At 35.5% G+C, this 19,093-nt stretch overlaps 1 protein-coding gene across 2 annotated transcripts in view; it reads left to right on the top strand.

The window, feature by feature from the left end:
* LOC118198023 (aminopeptidase N-like) overlaps window positions 1-19,093 on the top strand; it is a 62,906-nt gene that overhangs the window by 11,642 nt on the left and 32,171 nt on the right. The window contains exons 7-15 of one of the 2 annotated variants that reach the window (XM_085808387.1): window positions 1,160-1,273; window positions 2,305-2,433; window positions 2,576-2,644; window positions 6,273-6,338; window positions 7,048-7,217; window positions 7,401-7,486; window positions 13,119-13,249; window positions 13,339-13,394; window positions 13,490-13,637. In XM_085808387.1, coding sequence (XP_085664513.1) covers window positions 1,160-1,273; window positions 2,305-2,433; window positions 2,576-2,644; window positions 6,273-6,338; window positions 7,048-7,217; window positions 7,401-7,486; window positions 13,119-13,249; window positions 13,339-13,394; window positions 13,490-13,637 — 969 coding nt within the window. The remainder of the gene's footprint in view (window positions 1-1,159; window positions 1,274-2,304; window positions 2,434-2,575; window positions 2,645-6,272; window positions 6,339-7,047; window positions 7,218-7,400; window positions 7,487-13,118; window positions 13,250-13,338; window positions 13,395-13,489; window positions 13,638-19,093) is intronic. The other variant, XM_035369613.2, reaches the window with a different exon arrangement.

Raw genomic sequence — 19,093 nt, forward strand, 5'->3', positions numbered from 1 at the left:
AATTTTTTTCGAATGCATTTATGTTTATAATACAGTTCTGTGCTAATCTTAGTTTATTACAAATGGAACACTGAAACTATTTTAATTATATAACAATAAAATGTCTAATATAGAGACTAGGTTAAGGATATCCCTTTATATTCATAGCTCCATATTACCTTCATTGATTATATTTCGCTATCAAATTTTGTTCACCAACAGCCGAAACTAGTTTCATTCCCCGAGGATCTGACGTTCTACATGAGAGTTTCTGAGGTTTTTCTTTTACATGACGTAACCTTTAACTGTGCTTATGGTGTCTCTCAAACACTTATGCTACCAAGGAAAGGTGCTTTCTCTCTTTCAAATGAAAGAGAAGATTAGCTATTTTGTATGCAATGTTATAAAATAAGCTCTTAATTATATTATAATATTTTATATTAAAAAATAAGATTGGCCATCTGACAGACACCACAACAATAGAAATGTAACCTCTTTTTTACGACAGCAGTTAAAAGTTAAATATGAGCCAGTGTTGCTTAGAAAGTCGTTATGACTGTAGTGTCATTGTGGAAAGGGGACACTCCTTAGAATCTAACAGCGTGCTTCTTCCGTTTCTCCTTCAGTTACCAGTTAAAAAGGAAATATATTGCTAATCAAATTTTCTAGAAGATAGAAAATTTTCCCCCAAGGAACATCTGTAAGATCCAATCGTTAAAGCACAGCCTTGGTCAGTATGGCAGCCAAAGTACGCCGATGAGCTCGGGTCCCGGTCTCGAAAAAAACATGAATTAAGAATCATTGTTTTAATGGAGGCACTAAAACAAAACCCTATCAATTCGAAAAATCCATTTTTGAGTTGGGTGGTAAGGAAAGACGGGTAAGCTACTCTTGGATTGCTTTCTCCGAGGAACTCCCAATCGAAACCTCAGTGAAGCTTAATAGAAATATGAAAATAGTCCTGATCAGCTTTGCTATAGTCAAAGAATCCATCCTATCCTCCAGACTTGTCAGCTATCTTTAGTAGAAACTTCTGCTAAGTGATGATATTTATGCCTCAATTAATTTTTTATTTTTTGGTATTATGTTTTTTATTATCTTTGTTAAAATAACTTACATTTGCACCCGAAAGTCTTCTTAGTAAGCTTATTTTGACGTTTAATGCATTTTCTTTTCTCAGTGGTTCGGAAATCTCGTCACTCCAGCTTGGTGGGATAATCTGTGGCTTAATGAGGGATTTGCTACTTATTACATGTACCAAGGCATCGAACACATGGAACCAGATTGGAATATTGTATGTTTATTCTTATTAGAAAACTATTGTTTTTTTAACACGTTTATTCATAATGTAGATTTTAATGTTCAATGCAGTCAAAATAGGATCATAAAACCAAACAACACGGAGTAAGTCATAAAATACAATTGTAAACTATACAAGTTTTATCATTTTTATCATTTTAATAAAGTATATAATTTTTATATAACCTGAAATATTTATAAAATAATTAATTGAACTCGTTCAATGTACATTTAAATAATGAATGACTATAAATATAAATTGTTTTTATATACCCTGAAATATTTATAAAATAATTAAAAGAACTCGTTCATTACGCATTTAAATAATGAACGACTATTAAAATAATTGATTAAATTGTAGAACGAATAATTTGTGCATTTGCTATGTGAACTGTATTTTTGGTCAGCCTTAAATAAGAAATTCACTGCTTTATGGACTTTAATTTCTACTGTAAACAAAGATAAACAATTTCAAGTTATTATTTTCCATGTTTCAATGAATTCTATGCAAACGGCCCAGCCGATCACACTTGCTGTCTAACATATTTCGAATATTCATTTAAGAAATTATTCGAAGCTACTTGCTGGCTTCGATAGTAGTAAACTATAGGTTCGGAAGAGGAATTTCTGGTCCCCTGGTCTAAGTTATAGTAGAGATTTTTATGACTATTTTTATAACTGAAATATCGAAATTACGTCTTGCACAGTTTTATTCCAAAGTATGGAGTTTTTATTTATTTACCGAAGTTTTTATAAAGTTGCATTCCTTAATTTTAAATTCTTCGCTAATGATATTTTAGGATTGTTCTTCAATTTTTATGGAGGAAAAAATAGGCAGAACGAAACGTACAAGCTTAAATTTTCCTTTTTTTTAATGCTACATACGAAAAAAAAAATGTATATTTCACAACTTTACATAGGAACAATATATTTATTTAATGTTTATTTAATATGAGGATATTGTTCTACGATAAATATGTAACTAGCAGCATTAAATATATTTAGAATCATATATATTTATTTTAGAGCCATACGTTCATTGGATCTGTGTATGAAGTGATGGAAACTGATAGCTTACTATCTAGCAGAGCCATGGGAGCACCAGTTCATCCATACGAAGTTTTAGAATTTTTTGATGAAATTTCTTATTTAAAGGTATCAGGTTTTCTTCTACATTTGAAATTCCGATTTTAAAAGCAATTGTTTTCTATTTTGTTAATGTAAACTAATCCATTATTTTAGTCTCGCGATATATATTTATAACTACAGCTAACATTTACCTTAAATCTTCTTGCAGGGTGCCGCAATTGTAAGAATGCTTGAACATTTTATAAAAGAAGAAAACTTTCGAAAAGGCTTAAAGGTTGTAAGGATCTTAAGTTTTACTAACGTTTATTTTATTTTAAATCTTTACTATCACTTCTTATTTTCTACTTCCGGCCAGAATTATAAGCGTGAAGGATTTTATGCAAAGTTGTCTGGCGAACGCCAAGTATTTAAGTGTGGCCTTTTTGCCAAGCAGGAGAGAGGAAGCAGTGAGTTCGAAGCAGGCCGCTTACCTTAGAAGTTACGCAGTTGCTATTTGCCTTCCAGGCCAGAGGTTTTAATCCTCTTGATAAATTAAACGTATTGTAGTGTTCACAGTCTCTGTGCTACATACGCTTCCTGTTATTATAAGGCCAATCTTATTCTAAAGTTAAATTAGAGTTTAGTTTTATTTTGATATCTTTTAAGTTAGACCCCGAGTGGAGGGTCATTGTATTCCGAAGTACGGAAGTCATTGTATATAAAGAAAAATAAAGGGTCTTGTATACCCTTCGTCTGTATCCTGTCTACTTACTACAATTAGTGAACATAGCTTTAGTAAGCTCTCTGTTCCTAGTCAGGTCATTGTATGTTTCCGAAGAAGGTTAGAAGAAACCTTGAACCTGATAAGGTATGTACAGGAATATATTGCAAAGCAATCTATTTATGACTATTATTTTTTAATGTCATGTTGTACCTTCTAATATGTAGGGTATCAGTTCAACTCGCACATCAAAAACTCATTTGCAATTTGCGATATTATTATAAGCAGTTTGAGAGGCTATATTGGGAATAAAGAATGAATAGACAGTTTAGTTTTAAGGCGAAAATATTCTTGATCGTCATCCTATTAGAAGGTTCAGTTAGGAAGGAATCATATCATATTTTAATTTAGTCTCAAAATATAATAAAGATATCGTGACCTATATGGCTAAGAAGAAAAGAAAGTTCATACGATATTACAACTGGTAGAATGTGGTAAATTAATTCGTGACGTAATGAGAGATACGAGTCGCAGTACAAGTAAGATCTGTAATAAACTGTATTGAGAATGCCTGAAGATATGAATATGTTCCAAATTTCTTGATTTTCAAGCAGTTTACATTTTGGCACTAAAGTGGTGTCAGGATACATTCTGTAAACCAACATTTAAGTCGAAGTACAGGAAGACTGGTTGTGGTCTTTGATAGTGTAGCGGCAGCTGTCTTACCGATTCCGATAATGTTTGAAGCCCAGATGTTTTACAACTTAAATAAATAAATAAATATAAAATAAAGTGGGATGTGTGTTAAATTTTATTGTTATGATTAAAATATTAATTTTTTTACTAAGTTATTATAAATACACTAACCGACATTGAAAATGCAACACCAAGAAGGAGCCACCCAAAAATTTCATGGTAGTTCATGGTAGCAGATTTCATGGTAGTTCAGTTCTAAACGATATTCTCGTTTAGAACTGAGTTGGAGATTAGATAGCTATCCCTCATGCGCTTTATTTAAATGAAATAATCCAATCCTAAAGTATCTAACGACATCCGAAATGTTTAGCTTGTTAGATTTGCAATAACATATGCAACATACGAAACTCGAACCACGAAAAACTCGTACCTGAAAATTAAGAATTAAAATATTAAATGTGTATTAAAGAATGGGAGATGTGTCTAAAATTTGTTGTTATGCCTTTTGCCTTGGTAACATTAGCCTGTTTGTGGTCGAGAGGATAAGATGGCTAAACACTAATAGTTCGTCTCGGCGAACGGATTACCTGCATGACGTTTTCGCAATCTTTTATGCAAATACGGGCCTTAGAAAATCCCCTTAGAAAGTCTTCTATGAAGACATTCCTTCTTTCGGTAGATAGGCCTTGTGTATTTTGCATTAATCAATTAACTTAATTTAATTCTTGGTAACAGGTTATTATTTTTTTTTCTCCGCTTTTCAACCGCAATTATTCGTCTTGTTTTGTCTGCCTTACATTTTCGATTGGATACCTGTCGAATGTATCTCTTGACCGAGAAACAGCTTTATTCGTAATTGTGCCTTCCTTTAATTTGTGAATAAATTACCAGAGTTAAAATAATAATCTATTAAAATAAACAGTAGAATCTTAATACATTGCAAAATCTCACACTGCAGACCCAGTGACACAGTGCTGAATCACTTCCAGGAACAACTTCAGTTAAACTTTGCTTTAACCTTCTTTTAACGCCAAGTCAGACACCTTTTGCTACCCCGCGAGGGGTCATTTATTATATTGGTGAAGATCTGCACGCCGGCTGTCTCGGCGCTGGAGGTATGAAATACACGGGGCCGGCTCCTATTGTTCAAAAAGGCAGCTTGTATTATCCCGGAGGGTAATATTAATGGAGCGCGACGACTGGTCTATCATTGTTTCCCATCTTCACTTTCTTCGTTGTGTGTGAAGCTCTGAGCAAAGAATTTGTAAAAATTCTTTGCTCTGAGAGCTCGCGAGAATCCTGTCCAAAATGGAGAGCATCAGATGGGTGAGCCGTGTAGTACGATCCTTTTGTTCACATGCAGGAAACATATGTTTTAATTAATCAATTACCTTTTGATATGATTTTTTTACTTAGTAGGAATTAAGTAGTAAGAACGTAGTAGGAATCACAGTGTTCGTCTCTTAAATTTTGCCCCTTTTATAAGAATTACTTACCTTGAACACATTTTAAACGATCGTTTAAGCTCAGGGGTTTCAGAATTCTATTATCTCCTTTTTAAATGCTTCATTATTTCCTCTTTTTACTTTTCAATATTGAGTTCGTCTGATATTTTGCCAAAGATAGAACATTCAATAAATTTAAGTTCTTTCAGTTTTTGCACAAATTATTTTGTTTGTTTGCTTAACTGAATATGGCAAAACACACAAGGGCTATCTGCCTAAGGGAAATGAACCTTTTATACAGGACCTTCTAAAGGAAACTGTCAGGTATTTACGTTACTCGTGGAGGAACACATTTAGACGAATTAGAGGTACATTCATGCATTCCTGACTGACTGTGATACCGAAGGGCCCGAGTTCGAATCCCGGAGAAGGCATAGATTTAAATTCTTTGTCCTTTCATAGGAGGTAGCGGTTGCCGCCTATTAGGTGCTTCTACAATACAATGGTCACCACTTCCGGCCGTAGGAATGGCCAATGTGTAAAAAGAGACAAAAAAAAATGCCCTCCTTTCGGAGGGGGGGGGGAATTCATGTATTCCTGAACCTTTTTCATGATTTGAAGTTCCTTGCATGCAGCCTTCGATTTTCGAAAGATATGAAATTCTTTACGTAAGGAAAACTAACAACAGAGCACACGAGTTTGCTACGTGCTTCTATCGCTGATAAAGAATGGCATTCCCCTTCTGTATTTTTTCAACATAAAATTTTTGTAAGAGTCAATATACAGAATTTATACAATGCTCTGAGCAATACGACTCATGTTTTAATTGATTGATGGCAAAAAATAACATTATAATTTTAAAGTACATTAAGCTGTTGGTTAATTTCAAACAACCAAAGATACGGATTGCCATTATATGTACAATTTTTTTCTATGTTTACGGTAATGCAGTTTCGAAGACCTTGAGAAATGTTCCGTAAAGTGAAAGGAATTTTTTAATTCGTTATTATAAAGAAAAAGGTATTTTTGTTCATTAAAAATAAGTATAAATTACTATTTTACAGAATTATCTTTGGAAATATTCCTACAAGAGCGCTACTGAAAACGAATTATGGCAGAACCTAAACTTAGTAAGTATATACTTAAATAATTTACTGCAATAAAATAATAAATGATTATATATTTTTAAAAGTTGGTAATTGTTTCACTTCTTGTTTCGTTTTGTTTATCAACCTGAATTAAATGTCTTTAAGTATTCTATTTCATCTCGTATTCCTCCCTTTAAACTGATGGCTGTATTTTTGTTCTTCTTCGCATGGAAAGCTTTGCGTATCACTTCCTCCAATTTTTTGTATTTTGATTTTTGCGTCTTTATTTGCATTAGGATCATGAAAAGAGAACGGTATCTTTATAGACTCGCATCCAATACCTTTCTTAGCTACTATTAACACATTATACAAGAATTTATATTTCATTTCTATCACTTTTTAGTACTTGCCCATCAGTACAATAATTTTTAACGTTTTCTTTCAATTATGTAATGCATTTACCTTATTACTCTAGTATCTGTAGTTTTACGATTAACGAAAATTTTATGTTTCTGAAATTTAACATTCAGTTGAATAAAAGTGTATGACTGTTGTCATATATGATTTTCAAATGTTTAGTTTTTATTTGCAAGGAGTAGTAGTTTGCAAGGAGAAAGGGAAATCAAAGTAATTTTCTTCACCTTATTTATTTTTCTTTCTTTATTTTCTCGCTTCCTCTTTGATTATTTTCATCAAATAAAAGATTATATTTTGCTAACTGATAATGGATATATAATTTTCGATATTTCAGTGGAACAGGAATTTGCTTGGAGTAAAAGATGTCATGTCAACGTGGACATCTAAATCTGGTTATCCTGTCGTGTCATTCAATAGAAATTATACCAACGGATCAGCTGTTGTCAGTCAGCAAATTTTCAATTTGGATTCCGAAGAAATTTTTGAGGTCTTCAATGATAACACGTGAATATAATTTTTATTTGTTCAATGACATTGATTCAATAAAAATTTCGTTACCAAACTCAATTTCATTGTAAAATTTTAAAAATAAAATTGTTCCTAAAAAATTTTAAATTGCTGAGAAATCAACTAATTTTTTTTAAAACAAATATTAATTTCTTTTCTTTTTTTTTTTACTTTGCTTAGATTATGGACTATCCCCATAACGTATACTCATGGTAAGGAGAAAGACTGGAGCACTCAACCGGACACGTGGCTGACTGAGAAATCAAGTAATTCTTTTTAACAACTAATAATGCATGTGAACCATTCTCATGAATTTACACTGGCCAGCAATCTTTTATATCGAATCGATAACCGTTTATATGCATGCATGTTTCGAAAACAGCCATATGAAAAGCTTTTATTAGTAACTCCACTATGATATTTTTGTAATTTTTAAGAAAAAAAAAAAAAAAAAAAAAACTTCAAACTCAGTTATGTTTCAAATGCTAGTTTTTGCAACTGCTGTATAGTTCTTAATGTTATTGTGCTGTAGAGACACTAAGTTATTTCGAAGCAGGAAACATGAAAAATGAGCAATGCCCTCCCCGAGACTCGAACCTCGGACCTCTCGAATACGCGCCGAGTGTTCTGGCCAGTGCACCACGAAGGCATGCTAAGAAGGCGAGAGAAATACCTTATATACTCCCTCTTTTAAAGGGCGACTGGGGATTAGGGGACCGAATCGCCAAATCCTGGTGGCGGAGAATCATCATCCACCACCTTTTTTAGTTCGGGCGTCACTGTAGAGACATTAGGCATTTTTGAAAGGAGCATTGCCCTCACCGGGACTCGAACATGGACCTCTCGAATACGAGCCGAGTGAGCTGACCACCACACCGCGAAGGCATGCTAAGAAGGCGGGAGAAATACCTTATAGTGCTTTTGCTTCATATGTGCCGAATCAGCATTCAAGTCATTCTCAAAAATTAAATTTTATTTAATAAAATAATTACACTTGAAATCAGGATCACTAGCTGACTGGAATTTCACTTAATTCCACTTTTCCTGATGATATTGCAAATAATGTTTTGCTAGAATAAAATAAGCACCAGCCATTAATAGATACTATGTAAAAGTAAAAAATCTCCGAAATTAAAAAAAAATCTTTCTTTAATAAATTGTGGGGCAAACAAAATAATAGAAGCATTGGTTATTTGTTGTCATTTTATACATCATTTCCGATCTTAACTGAGGGAAAAAAACACAGAGGAACTTCCTATTCAGCAGTTCCTTTAGAGGCTAGGGTCTAGTGGTTCGAGAGTGTACTAAAGAGTTAGAGTGTATTAAAAAAAGGGGGGAAAGTTCTGTAATTTAATTTCTGTAGGTGGCGTCACGAAATTCATCAGATTTTAACAATGCTCCCGGCTGTGGGGCGGTGCCCCGTCAAATTTTGTCGACTTTCTTGCCTCAAAGTTCTTAGGCACGTTAACACTTCATGTAATTAAGCTATTTACAAAATGTAACGTGATAGTGCAATAATAACACTCGTATTTAGAGAAATTACGTCACATAAGTTTTAGTAGCAATTCACATTTCTGCCTATTTTTGCGTATGTATTGACATAGCAAACTGCTTGCTCTAAAATGCAATGTAAAATGTTTCTAATAGCTTAGGTTTTTAGTATATTTCCCGATATAGCCTTCTTAACATTATCGTCTGTCTTGTAATTTGTCTTTTCTGGGATATTTTTAACAGAACGAGGATGAGAAAAAACCCATAACACTGTGTAGGTATCCATTTTCAGATTTACAACCCTGACAGCGTGAGGAAATGCATTATTTTGTAATAGGATCACACATTTACTGAAATTCCCAGGCGATTTCTCATGTCTCATATGTTTGACTGTGTCAGTATGGCTGATCTATCAGATTCCTGATTCTTTTTTTTTATATCTCTCCGGAAAAGGATAGCGGCACTTTCTTCTTTTCTGGGTATACTTCGCAGTAACCACTTCACTGAATGAATAGATCATGTGATTCCCACTCATGTCTGACCCTACGTTATATAGTGGTAGAGAGGCCAGCTACCATAGCTTTGGGTCCAAACCCTCAAACGCCGGAGAATGCATGGATATTTGTAAACGTATAGTGGTTTACGGCATAGAGCACTTAAAATACTGTCCACTAGACAGTCCTTTCGAGAGATTGGTCGTAGGGGAAGAAGGATAGGGTAACCTTGGATCAGTTCAGGGTGTCATCCACCAGAACTGGGACGGAGATGCGTATATAAGATGCAGAAGTCTTTTGCGCAACCCCTTCTCTTTTCGCCACAATGAATTCGTGGACCTAGTTTTAGACTGCTAAAATCAAGAGGATTTAGCTTATAACGACACATTTATGAGTGCATTGAACAACTTACTATTAAAATATCTCGATTGCATCTACTCTGCACATGACACATGGTATATATGCACAAAGCGGGCAATCAGTACGAATTCATTGAGTTGTAAAAAACCTAGAATCGACCTAATGAGATCACAGCGCTTTCGAATATAAAGATATAGGAATATACTGACAGGTATGATCATTTCACATGCTTGCAAAGAAGCGAATGAAACAACGGAAATACTTGCAAAACTTACTTACACTGGTGTGCAAAAATTAACGACGAGACGGTTTTTTCAATATAACTTTGTACAAAAGCTTTCCAAATCAACACATTTAATACCGTAAGATCCCCAATACGTAAGGACATGAGTAATGTAAGCAACACTTACTGAAAGAGAAATCAGAGGGATAAAAAGAAGCTTTATTGAAAGAGTAGCATGGAGCGCAATGCGACTGAAGGCCGAAACATCCCTGTGATGGGTGTCCAGCAAGAAACATCCGGTCTTTAATAGGGGATATGATCTCCCGTGACTGCTAGGCAGGTTTCACAGCGTCTGCCCATGCTGAGAATGAGGGTGTCAATGAGTTGTTGAGGCATTGCTGCCCATTCGTCTTGCAGCGCCAATCGACGCTCCGGAATCGTTACTGGTGGTAAGGTACGAGCAGCCAAGCGTCTGCCTAAGAAAATACCATACATGCTCGATGGGATTGAGATCCGGAGATCGTGTCGGCCAATCTATACGTTCAATATCCTCACTCTCTAAGAGCTGTTCGGCAGCTACTGTGCGATAACATGGTGCATTGTCGTCCATGAAAAGGAACTGCGGACCCATAGCGCTTCTAAAAAGACGCACATATGGAAGAAGAATCTCGTTACAATAACGGGTCCCGTTGACTGAATCTGCATCGAAGATGTGAAGGTCTGTACGACTACCAAGCATGATGCCTCCCCAAACGAGAACACCGCCACCTCCATACCTGTCCCTTTCAATGATGTTCGAGGGTTGATTGCGGCTTCTCCGCTCTCTCCAGATGAGTATGCGATGACAATCGCTACTCAGACTGAATCTGCTCTCATCTGTAAAGAGTACTCGTCCCAATTCATTGTCTCTCCAATTCCGGTGTTCCCGGCACCACAGAGAACGCCTTTTCCGATGGGCAGGCGTTATAGGTACACACCGTACAGGGCGTCGTGCAAACAGACCACCACCGGGCAGTCTTCTTGCCACGGTAAAACGCGATATCGGTCGTCCAGTCGCCTGTGTCGTGCGTCTAGCGATTTCTCCCGCTGTCTGCCGCCTGTTTCTTCTGGCCTGTAAGGCAATATACCGGTCATCTGCGGGTGTGGTTCCTCGTGGACGACCACTACTAAACCCCCGGATAGCTGTTCCTGTAGTCTCCAAAGTCGTGAAACGATGCTGTGAGCAATTCCGAACTCTGCAGCCACACTTGTCACACTGCGGCCTTCCTCCAACTTCCCAATGATTCGATTTCGGGTAAAAGCATCCAGATGTCGTCTAACAGATTGATTATTCGCCATTTCTCGCTGAGGCAGCAACTCGGTGTGATTTTAACTGCTATACGGCGTGCAATCTCTTTGCCAGAAATACTGATCTTACACCGACAACATGCTTCATACTACTCAGACACTCCCCCATTACGTCTACCTGCATATCTGCGCATGTGCTACCGTACATCCCCTTACTTAATCTCCTGATTGGTCTTTCTGTCCGCTCTGCCTCTTCGTTCAGCTGATATGCTAATTTTTCGACTTCGTCCTTAATTTTTGCACACCAGTGTAATTCATAATTAGCATGATTATGGGCCATATGCGCTATGAGTTATGATCATTATTTGCGTAAAACTGAAGCAAATAAATTTCAAACTATCAGTATGGCAATTTGTGCCATTTTTAAAGAACGATAATATAGCTTTTAAAGTAATGTTGGGGAAAGGAAATTACTGAATTCCAACTGAAAATGTGCATAGAAGTTTTTTTTTATTTCTGGAACATATACTATTTAGGAATAGTGTTCATTTAACGCGGATTCAAATCATTGCGACTTGGCTAGTTGCTTGAGGCTTTAATGATTTTCACTGTGTGTAACATAAATTCGAGCCGGTTCCATCAGCAGGCCTTCTACAAAGGCTTCCTTCCATTAGGCAGATAACCCTCGTGTGCTGTACTTTAATCGATTAGCCAAACAACCAATATCCTAGAAAACTGAGTTGTCCTCTGGAAAAATTTCATACTTTGGAGAACCAGATGAAATGTTCAACTAACTTGAAATTTCCATATAATTGTAAGCAATGAAGGTTTTTCACTACCGGAAGAAAGCACATTCCCGCCCTGGCCAGAAGGCGTCTATGGCCGCTTTTAGTGCAGTAATAACACCAGGTGAAACTTAAACTGATTTCTAATAGATTAAACGCCGCATTAAGCTTACAACTCCAAGTGGCTGCCCGTATAAAAATGCTGTTAGCATAAAGCATAAAGGAGCTGTTACCCTTACATAAATCAGCCACTGTCAAGACAAAATGTCCCACATAAAGATACCCGCACCATTATGAAAATCAGATTTTAACTTGAAGACATCAACACTATTAAGAATGTCGGGGCACCGTAAGCAAGTAGAATTTCAGTCTGACCTTGACTAATCCTTAAATGATAATCCAAATTGCTTAACGGTGCCAGGTATAAGGTTATCATCACCTTTATGGAAGTTGCTTTCTTTGAATTAAAACCTAACCTTCATAAAGATGCGCGCACAAGATCACTAGATTTACAAGATTGCTCCAGCATTCTCATGAAGGTTTCTAGTATATTGGCGAACGGTGGCCGAACTGCATATTGGTGTCAGCATCTTCATGGCTTGACACTGTTATGAAGACGTCCCTTTTGCTAGCGTCCGCCGATCTTTGTATTACCGAATTTCAGCATTCGCACAAACTTGTCCTAGATGTTATTCTTTTAGGAATTCTCCATATGATAATGCTTCTTGAAAATATGGTTCTAAACATTAAACTTGAGGTTTCTGTTAGAAATCGACAAAGGCTATGATTTTCTCAAATCATAGTCTTTGTCGTTTTTCTCAAGCCTTTGTCTTACGCCTTTTCTCAAATCATAGACTATGTTTTTTTCAAATATAGCCTTTGTCCTTTCAAATTCATGGTAGCGGTTTTATGTGTCATAGAAATCTGATACGATACTAAAAACATGAAATAATAAATCTGGAAGGAAACGCAACTTTTATTATTTCAGCATTTCCAAATTGAAACAGTAGTCATTGTAAATCTATAGAAGTTACCGTTATTCGTTTTCCTTTAACTTTTAATGTATGTATTTTTATTCTCACATCTTCTGCTCTTAATTATTTTTTGTGTAGTATATCATGAATCTGCATACTTTTATTATTCTCACGCCTTTAATGATTTCTCGGTTGTTAATCTCGCTTTACCTTTATTTAGAAATATTTTGTAATTACTTGAGCAATTAAATTTTGCCCTAAAATATATCCCTTGTTTTTTTCAGTGACCGTAGAAGATCTGCCTGATCTAGACACTTGGGTGATTGCTAATGTGCAACAAGTTGGATATTACAGAGTTAACTATGATAGAAGAAATTGGGATCTAATACTTTTGCAGCTGTTAGATAACTACGAGGTACTATGAAGTTTATAATTGTAGCTACTTTTACTTAAAATATTAGTACTAATCACACTTTTCTAACTCCTTTTTATTCTTCTCACTAGGAAATTCATGTTATTAACAGAGCTCAAATTGTAACTGATATCCTGAATTTAGCAAGGTCAGTTAAATAAATTAATTTAACAGTTTTTCTTTAAGAGGAAATAACAATTTCAATTAATATTTTTATTCAAATACAAAAACCATTATTTTCAGAGCTGATAAAGTTGAGTATCCGTTAGCTCTGAATATGACGAAATATCTTTATCTGGAGAAGGAGTTTCTACCTTGGCAAGCCGCATTTTCAGCCTTCAGATATATTGATCTCATGCTGGGAAAAACTGAGGCTCATGAACAATGGAAAGTGAGTATTTTTTCGGTTGTAAAAGGCATATATTTTTCTTATAAGAATGTGAAGAATAAGGTTTGCTTCAACTATTAGGGACTGACTATTTTTCTAGACCATGCAGTATTATATTTAGTGATTTAAGTTTTATTCAAAAACTAATCCTGCTTCACCCTTAAATCCTGCTTCACCTTTAAAAAACAAATACTAAAAAAGGACTAGCAGCAAGTTATTTATTTAATGGCATTTTTAATATTATGTTAAGTTGAACTCTCATCAAATAAAAATATTAAATCAGTCGACGTATAAGTTACTAGTGAAATTAAACTCAGCACTTCATATCGATAAATAGTGATATAAATTAGTTCGTGGAGTTAGTGTTGCACTGCTTCTTGTTCGTTGTCTCTGATAAATAATTTTTTGAATTTTTGCTCTTGTATCTTCGATGATGGGCCGATTTGTGAATAGTGCAGATAAAGAAAGTATGCTTTTAACCAGTGGTATGACTATGTAGAAAGGAAAATACCTTAAATATGATGACTGTTATTCAGAGTTTCGTTTTACATCAACAGAAATGAATAGTGAAGAGAGACCGCAAAATGTATGAAAATGTATGAAAATTTCGGCAGCGGAGCGCATGCCTGCAAGTAAATTGAAGCACAATTTAGAAGCTAATCACCACAGCATATTATCAAACCTCATGATATTTTTGCCAGGAAGTTAAAAGAACTGAACCAACAACAACAACAACACAGTTTTTTTGAAGACTGACTCAATACTAAACAAGATTTTTCTAATATCTTACAAGGTGGTGTACAGAATCGGTAGGAAGACTCATACCATCGCAGAAGATCATATTCTACCGGCTGCTGTAGATATGTTAAACATCATGGTTGGCGAGTCTGCCGGAAAGCTGCTTTTAAAAAGTGCTTTTGTCCAATGCTTTTGCTTTAGTCAGAGAATATAACATATTGCGGAGGATATGAACGATTAATTAATTGAAAAAATTAAAGCAGTGAAATTAGGATTATAGATAGATGAGGCTACGGATAATAATAAAGATACTCATTTGATAAGCTATGTATGGTTTATAGATGGTAATAATACTAAAGAGGACTTTCTGTTCTGTAAAAATATTATTGCAGGAGTAAAGGCTCAGAACCTGTTTGAGATTCTTGATACATTCAGATACGAAAATAACTTGAATTGGTTTAAGTGCGTTGGTGACTGCAGTGATGGAGCTCGATCCATATCTGCTTGCTATTGAGGATTACAGATTCTTAATTCGAAGCTAATCACCAAGTGGCACTCTAGATCCATTGCATTATATATAGAGAAGCGCTTGCTTCAAAGTATCTGAGTTTTGAACTGAATCAGGTGTTAGAATGTATGGTGAAAGTAGTAAAAATTGTAATATCTCGTCTATTGAAAATAAGCTTTTCTAAAAAAAATTGTGTGAGGATATGTGAGCCGAAAATTCACCTTTGTTGTATTGTGCACGATGGCTGTCTCGTGGCAATGTTTTATCACGTACCTTTGAACTGCGGCAAGAGATTTTTATTTAAAGTTGAAGGATATCAAGATGCATGAGATTTTGCTGATGTCGAGTTTTTTTAATAAAACTGACATATTTATGCAACATTTTTGAAAGGCTAAATTTCCTTAATCTCGCTCTGCTGGGAAAAACATGTACCTTTTGAAGTCTACAGAAAAACAAATTAAGCTTTTATAAAAGAATTTAAAATATGGAGAAGAAAATTGAACGCAGGCAAAAATTGTTTTTATACTTTATTTATTTTATATTTATAGCAATTTTTGATGTCAAATGAACTTGATCTTTCTCAAGATATAAAAGCCATGTTGGAAAGGCATTTATCACAGCTAATTATCTGGTTTGAGAAATACTTTCAAATGAGAATTTCGATAGGTTTGCATGGATACAAGATCCATTTAACACTAGTGCTCCACCTGAATTTATTTCTGAGGAAGAAGCGAATCTGATCGAGTTAACTTGCGACAACAATTTGAGAGCAAAATTTGGCAGGATGGAATTGACAGAATTTTTTATTTCAATAAAAGATGGATATCCCCTTCTTCTCAGAGGATTTTGAATTCCATTTTCAACGTCGTATTTGTGCGAAGCTTGGTTTTCGGCAGTTGCTGTAGTAGAAAGCAAGTATACAGCAAAAATTAACATGGAAAAGGAAATGAGGGTGGTCGTATCCAGTTTAGCTCCACGATTTGAAAAAAAAATGTGCAGTGATTTGCAGGCTCATATATTATACTGATTATCAATTTAATGTTAATAAAGTAAAAAAAAAATAAATAATGAAGATACATAAGTTTTATTTTTTGTATCTCTTACATGCGATCGGTCATACTTTTACTTACCTTTAGTAGGGCGTCATGGAAAAATTTTAATTGTAGAAAGGTGCCGCGACTCGGGAAAGTTTGAGAACTACTGTAGTAGGTGATAATATACATTTTCTGGAATCATGTGAACTAACTAGTGAATTATGTGAACTAACTGGTCTCAGAGAAGATTTTTAAAATTGCCTAGTGAACGTGATTATTATTCTAAGAGAAATATAAAAATCGCACAGGATAAATTATAAACAATAATAAGGAAAGGATCAGAATTCCAAATTAGGAGACTCTTCCTGTCACCTATTTTTTTGGATGTGTGTGTGTATCATGTGGGTGTGATTTGTCCGAGTTTTGTGATTATACGTTTTCCTTTTCCTTTGGTTTGTTTCATAATATTATTCTTTTGTGTTTGTTTTCTAATTTCTTTTTCCACCTTGGTGTTTGCTCTCTCGGGAGCAGCCCATTTTTGACTATGAAGTAAATTCATATTCACTATTCGGGCCGGACTGCGGCCGTATTCTAACTCCCTTCTGTTAGGGGATATTGATCGACGACAGCCTGACCGTACAAGCCATTTTTATCAATCATGATAGCCGTATATTTTAAGCACATGATGCACATATTAGATCATGCGGCTGTATGTTTAAAGCTTTCATGGGCCTGTGTTTGTATTACATGGCCTTCTAAGCGTAAATTATCGCCAACAGGTTCTATAATGATGATTTATGATTCATTCCTTTAAAGAAATTGAAATCATTATGGCAAATTACATGACATTCCGAGAACGCAATATATTAGATTGCATTCATTTACTCTGGTCTTCTTATATACCACTGATTGCGTGTCCTATGAGAGATATAAGGTTCGCAGTTTTATTCCGTAGAGTTATTTTAATGCTGAAGACGTGAAATATGAGCAATGCTCTCACCGGGACTCGAACCTGGACCTCTCGAATACGTGTCGAGTGTGCTATTGTTACACCACGTGGCGCCCGAACTAAATAAAGGTGGTGGATGATGGTTCTTCACCACCATGATCTGGCGAGTGGGTTCCTAATACCCAGTCGCACTTTAAAAGAGGGAGTATATAAGGTATTTCTCTCGCCTTCTTAGCATGCCTTCGTGGTGGAATGGCCAGAACACTATATATAGTATATAAGGTAGTTTCTCTCTTCTTTCTGCATGCCTTCCTAGTGTAACGGTAGCACACTAGGCGCGTATCTGAGAGGTCCAGGTTCGAGCGCCGGCGAGGGCATTGTTCGCTTTTCACATCTCCTGCTTCAAAATAACCTAATGTTTCTGCAAGTTAAAGCTCGTTGCTATTTAAAACATGGAATTAGTGGGATGTCATGAGCTGGCCACATCAAATCTTTTGTAACTGGCCTCAATTTGAATTGAAATTAAGGGAAGCAAAATAAATGTGTTATTGCTGACTTTTTTAAAGAATCTATAAATGATCCTGATCTATAATGATATCTATCTGATAATCTATAATGATCTATAAATGATCCTGAGCTAATTAAAATAAAATTAGTATGATAATTTAACATTTAAAATTTTTATTTCTTACACATAACATAGTCGAAAAAACGCAAACTAACTGAAATAAAAACTTCTTGATTAGGCTGGAACTCAAATAACTTTTGAAGCAAAAAATGAATAAGACCATACGTGAAAAGGGAATGGATTTATTTGATTATGGCAAAGTATACTAGGGCTATTTACCTATAAGAAGAAATGTTTTCGTAGAGGTTTTTCTAAGGGAAACTGTTTCGCCTTTCCCTGTACATATTTATTACGTTATATTATCAGGTTCAATGTTTCTTCTAACCTTCTTCGGAAACATACAATGACCTGACTAGAACAGAGAGCTTACTAAAGCTATGTTCACTAGTTGTAGTAAGTAGACAGGATACAGACGAAGGGTATACAAAACCCTTTATTTTTCTTCTTTATATACAATGACTTCCGTACTTCGGAATACAATGACCCTCCACTCGGGGTCTAACTTAAAAGATATCAAAATAAAACTAAACTCTAATTTAACTTTAGAATAAGATTGGCCTTATAATAACAGGAAGCGTATGTAGCACAGAGACTGTGAACACTACAATACGTTTAATTTATCAAGAGGATTAAAACCTCTGGCCTGGAAGGCAAAGTAGCAACTGCGTAACTTCTAAGGTAAGCGGCCTGCTTCGAACTCACGGCTTCCTCTCTTCTGCTTGGCAAAAAGGCCACACTTAAATACTTGGCGTTCGCCAGACAACTTTGCATAAACTCCTTCACGCTTATAATTCTGGCCGGAAGTAGAAAATAAGAAGTGATAGTAAAGATTTAAAATAAAATAAACGTTAGTAAAACTTAAGATCCTTACAATATATGGGGAAAACCACGAAAACAGCGATGTTGCGAGCCCCTTCACCTTGATTTGAATCCGAGTCGAGCTGCCAACTATTTTTTTTTCCTTTTAAACCAAATGGTTGGATATTTGAGATTAATGCTTTCGGGGAGAATGGCCAAACTTTGCGGACATTTCGCCTTCTGATCCCTTAAAGTGTTACGGAGGATGAATCACAGGATTCCATCGATATTACACTCGCGTGAAGGGTTAAGGGTGAAAAAGGCCTTACGCGCAATTCGATCCCTCACACTAGAAAGCTAGACTACAGTCAACCTCTATTAATCATTAACTTCGCTAACCGCTTATGTCCTGTGCGATTTACTTACTAGTGTTCAGCGGTCTTACTTCTTCGATTGTGGAGGGTTAACAAAAAAGAGTAAAAGCTGTGAGGTTAGTGTAAAGAACGCAAACAGCTATTTATCAGAAATGAATGCTGTTATCATTCGTATTTTTCTTTGCGAAGTAGCTTACCTACGACTGAGCGGATATAACTGCTAAACAATAGTAGTTTGGCGCGGGTTTGGGTTTCGGAAATTAAACTGGCTGCATGGGTTTTCCCTTATGCAACATGAAGACGAACTCGTTTTTCTTAGTAAGCCGTCTATAAAAACTTTTCTACTGACGGCCGGATAGCCCTCGTGTTCTATCTGCCTTGATTAGTTGATTAATGAATGGAGCAATTAAGCAATCTGATTTTGCAAAAG

This window comes from Stegodyphus dumicola, chromosome X1 (genome assembly GCF_044657685.1).
Source record: "Stegodyphus dumicola isolate Sdum_Otavi_A_Nest chromosome X1, ASM4465768v1".
NCBI classification, from domain to species: domain Eukaryota; kingdom Metazoa; phylum Arthropoda; class Arachnida; order Araneae; family Eresidae; genus Stegodyphus; species Stegodyphus dumicola.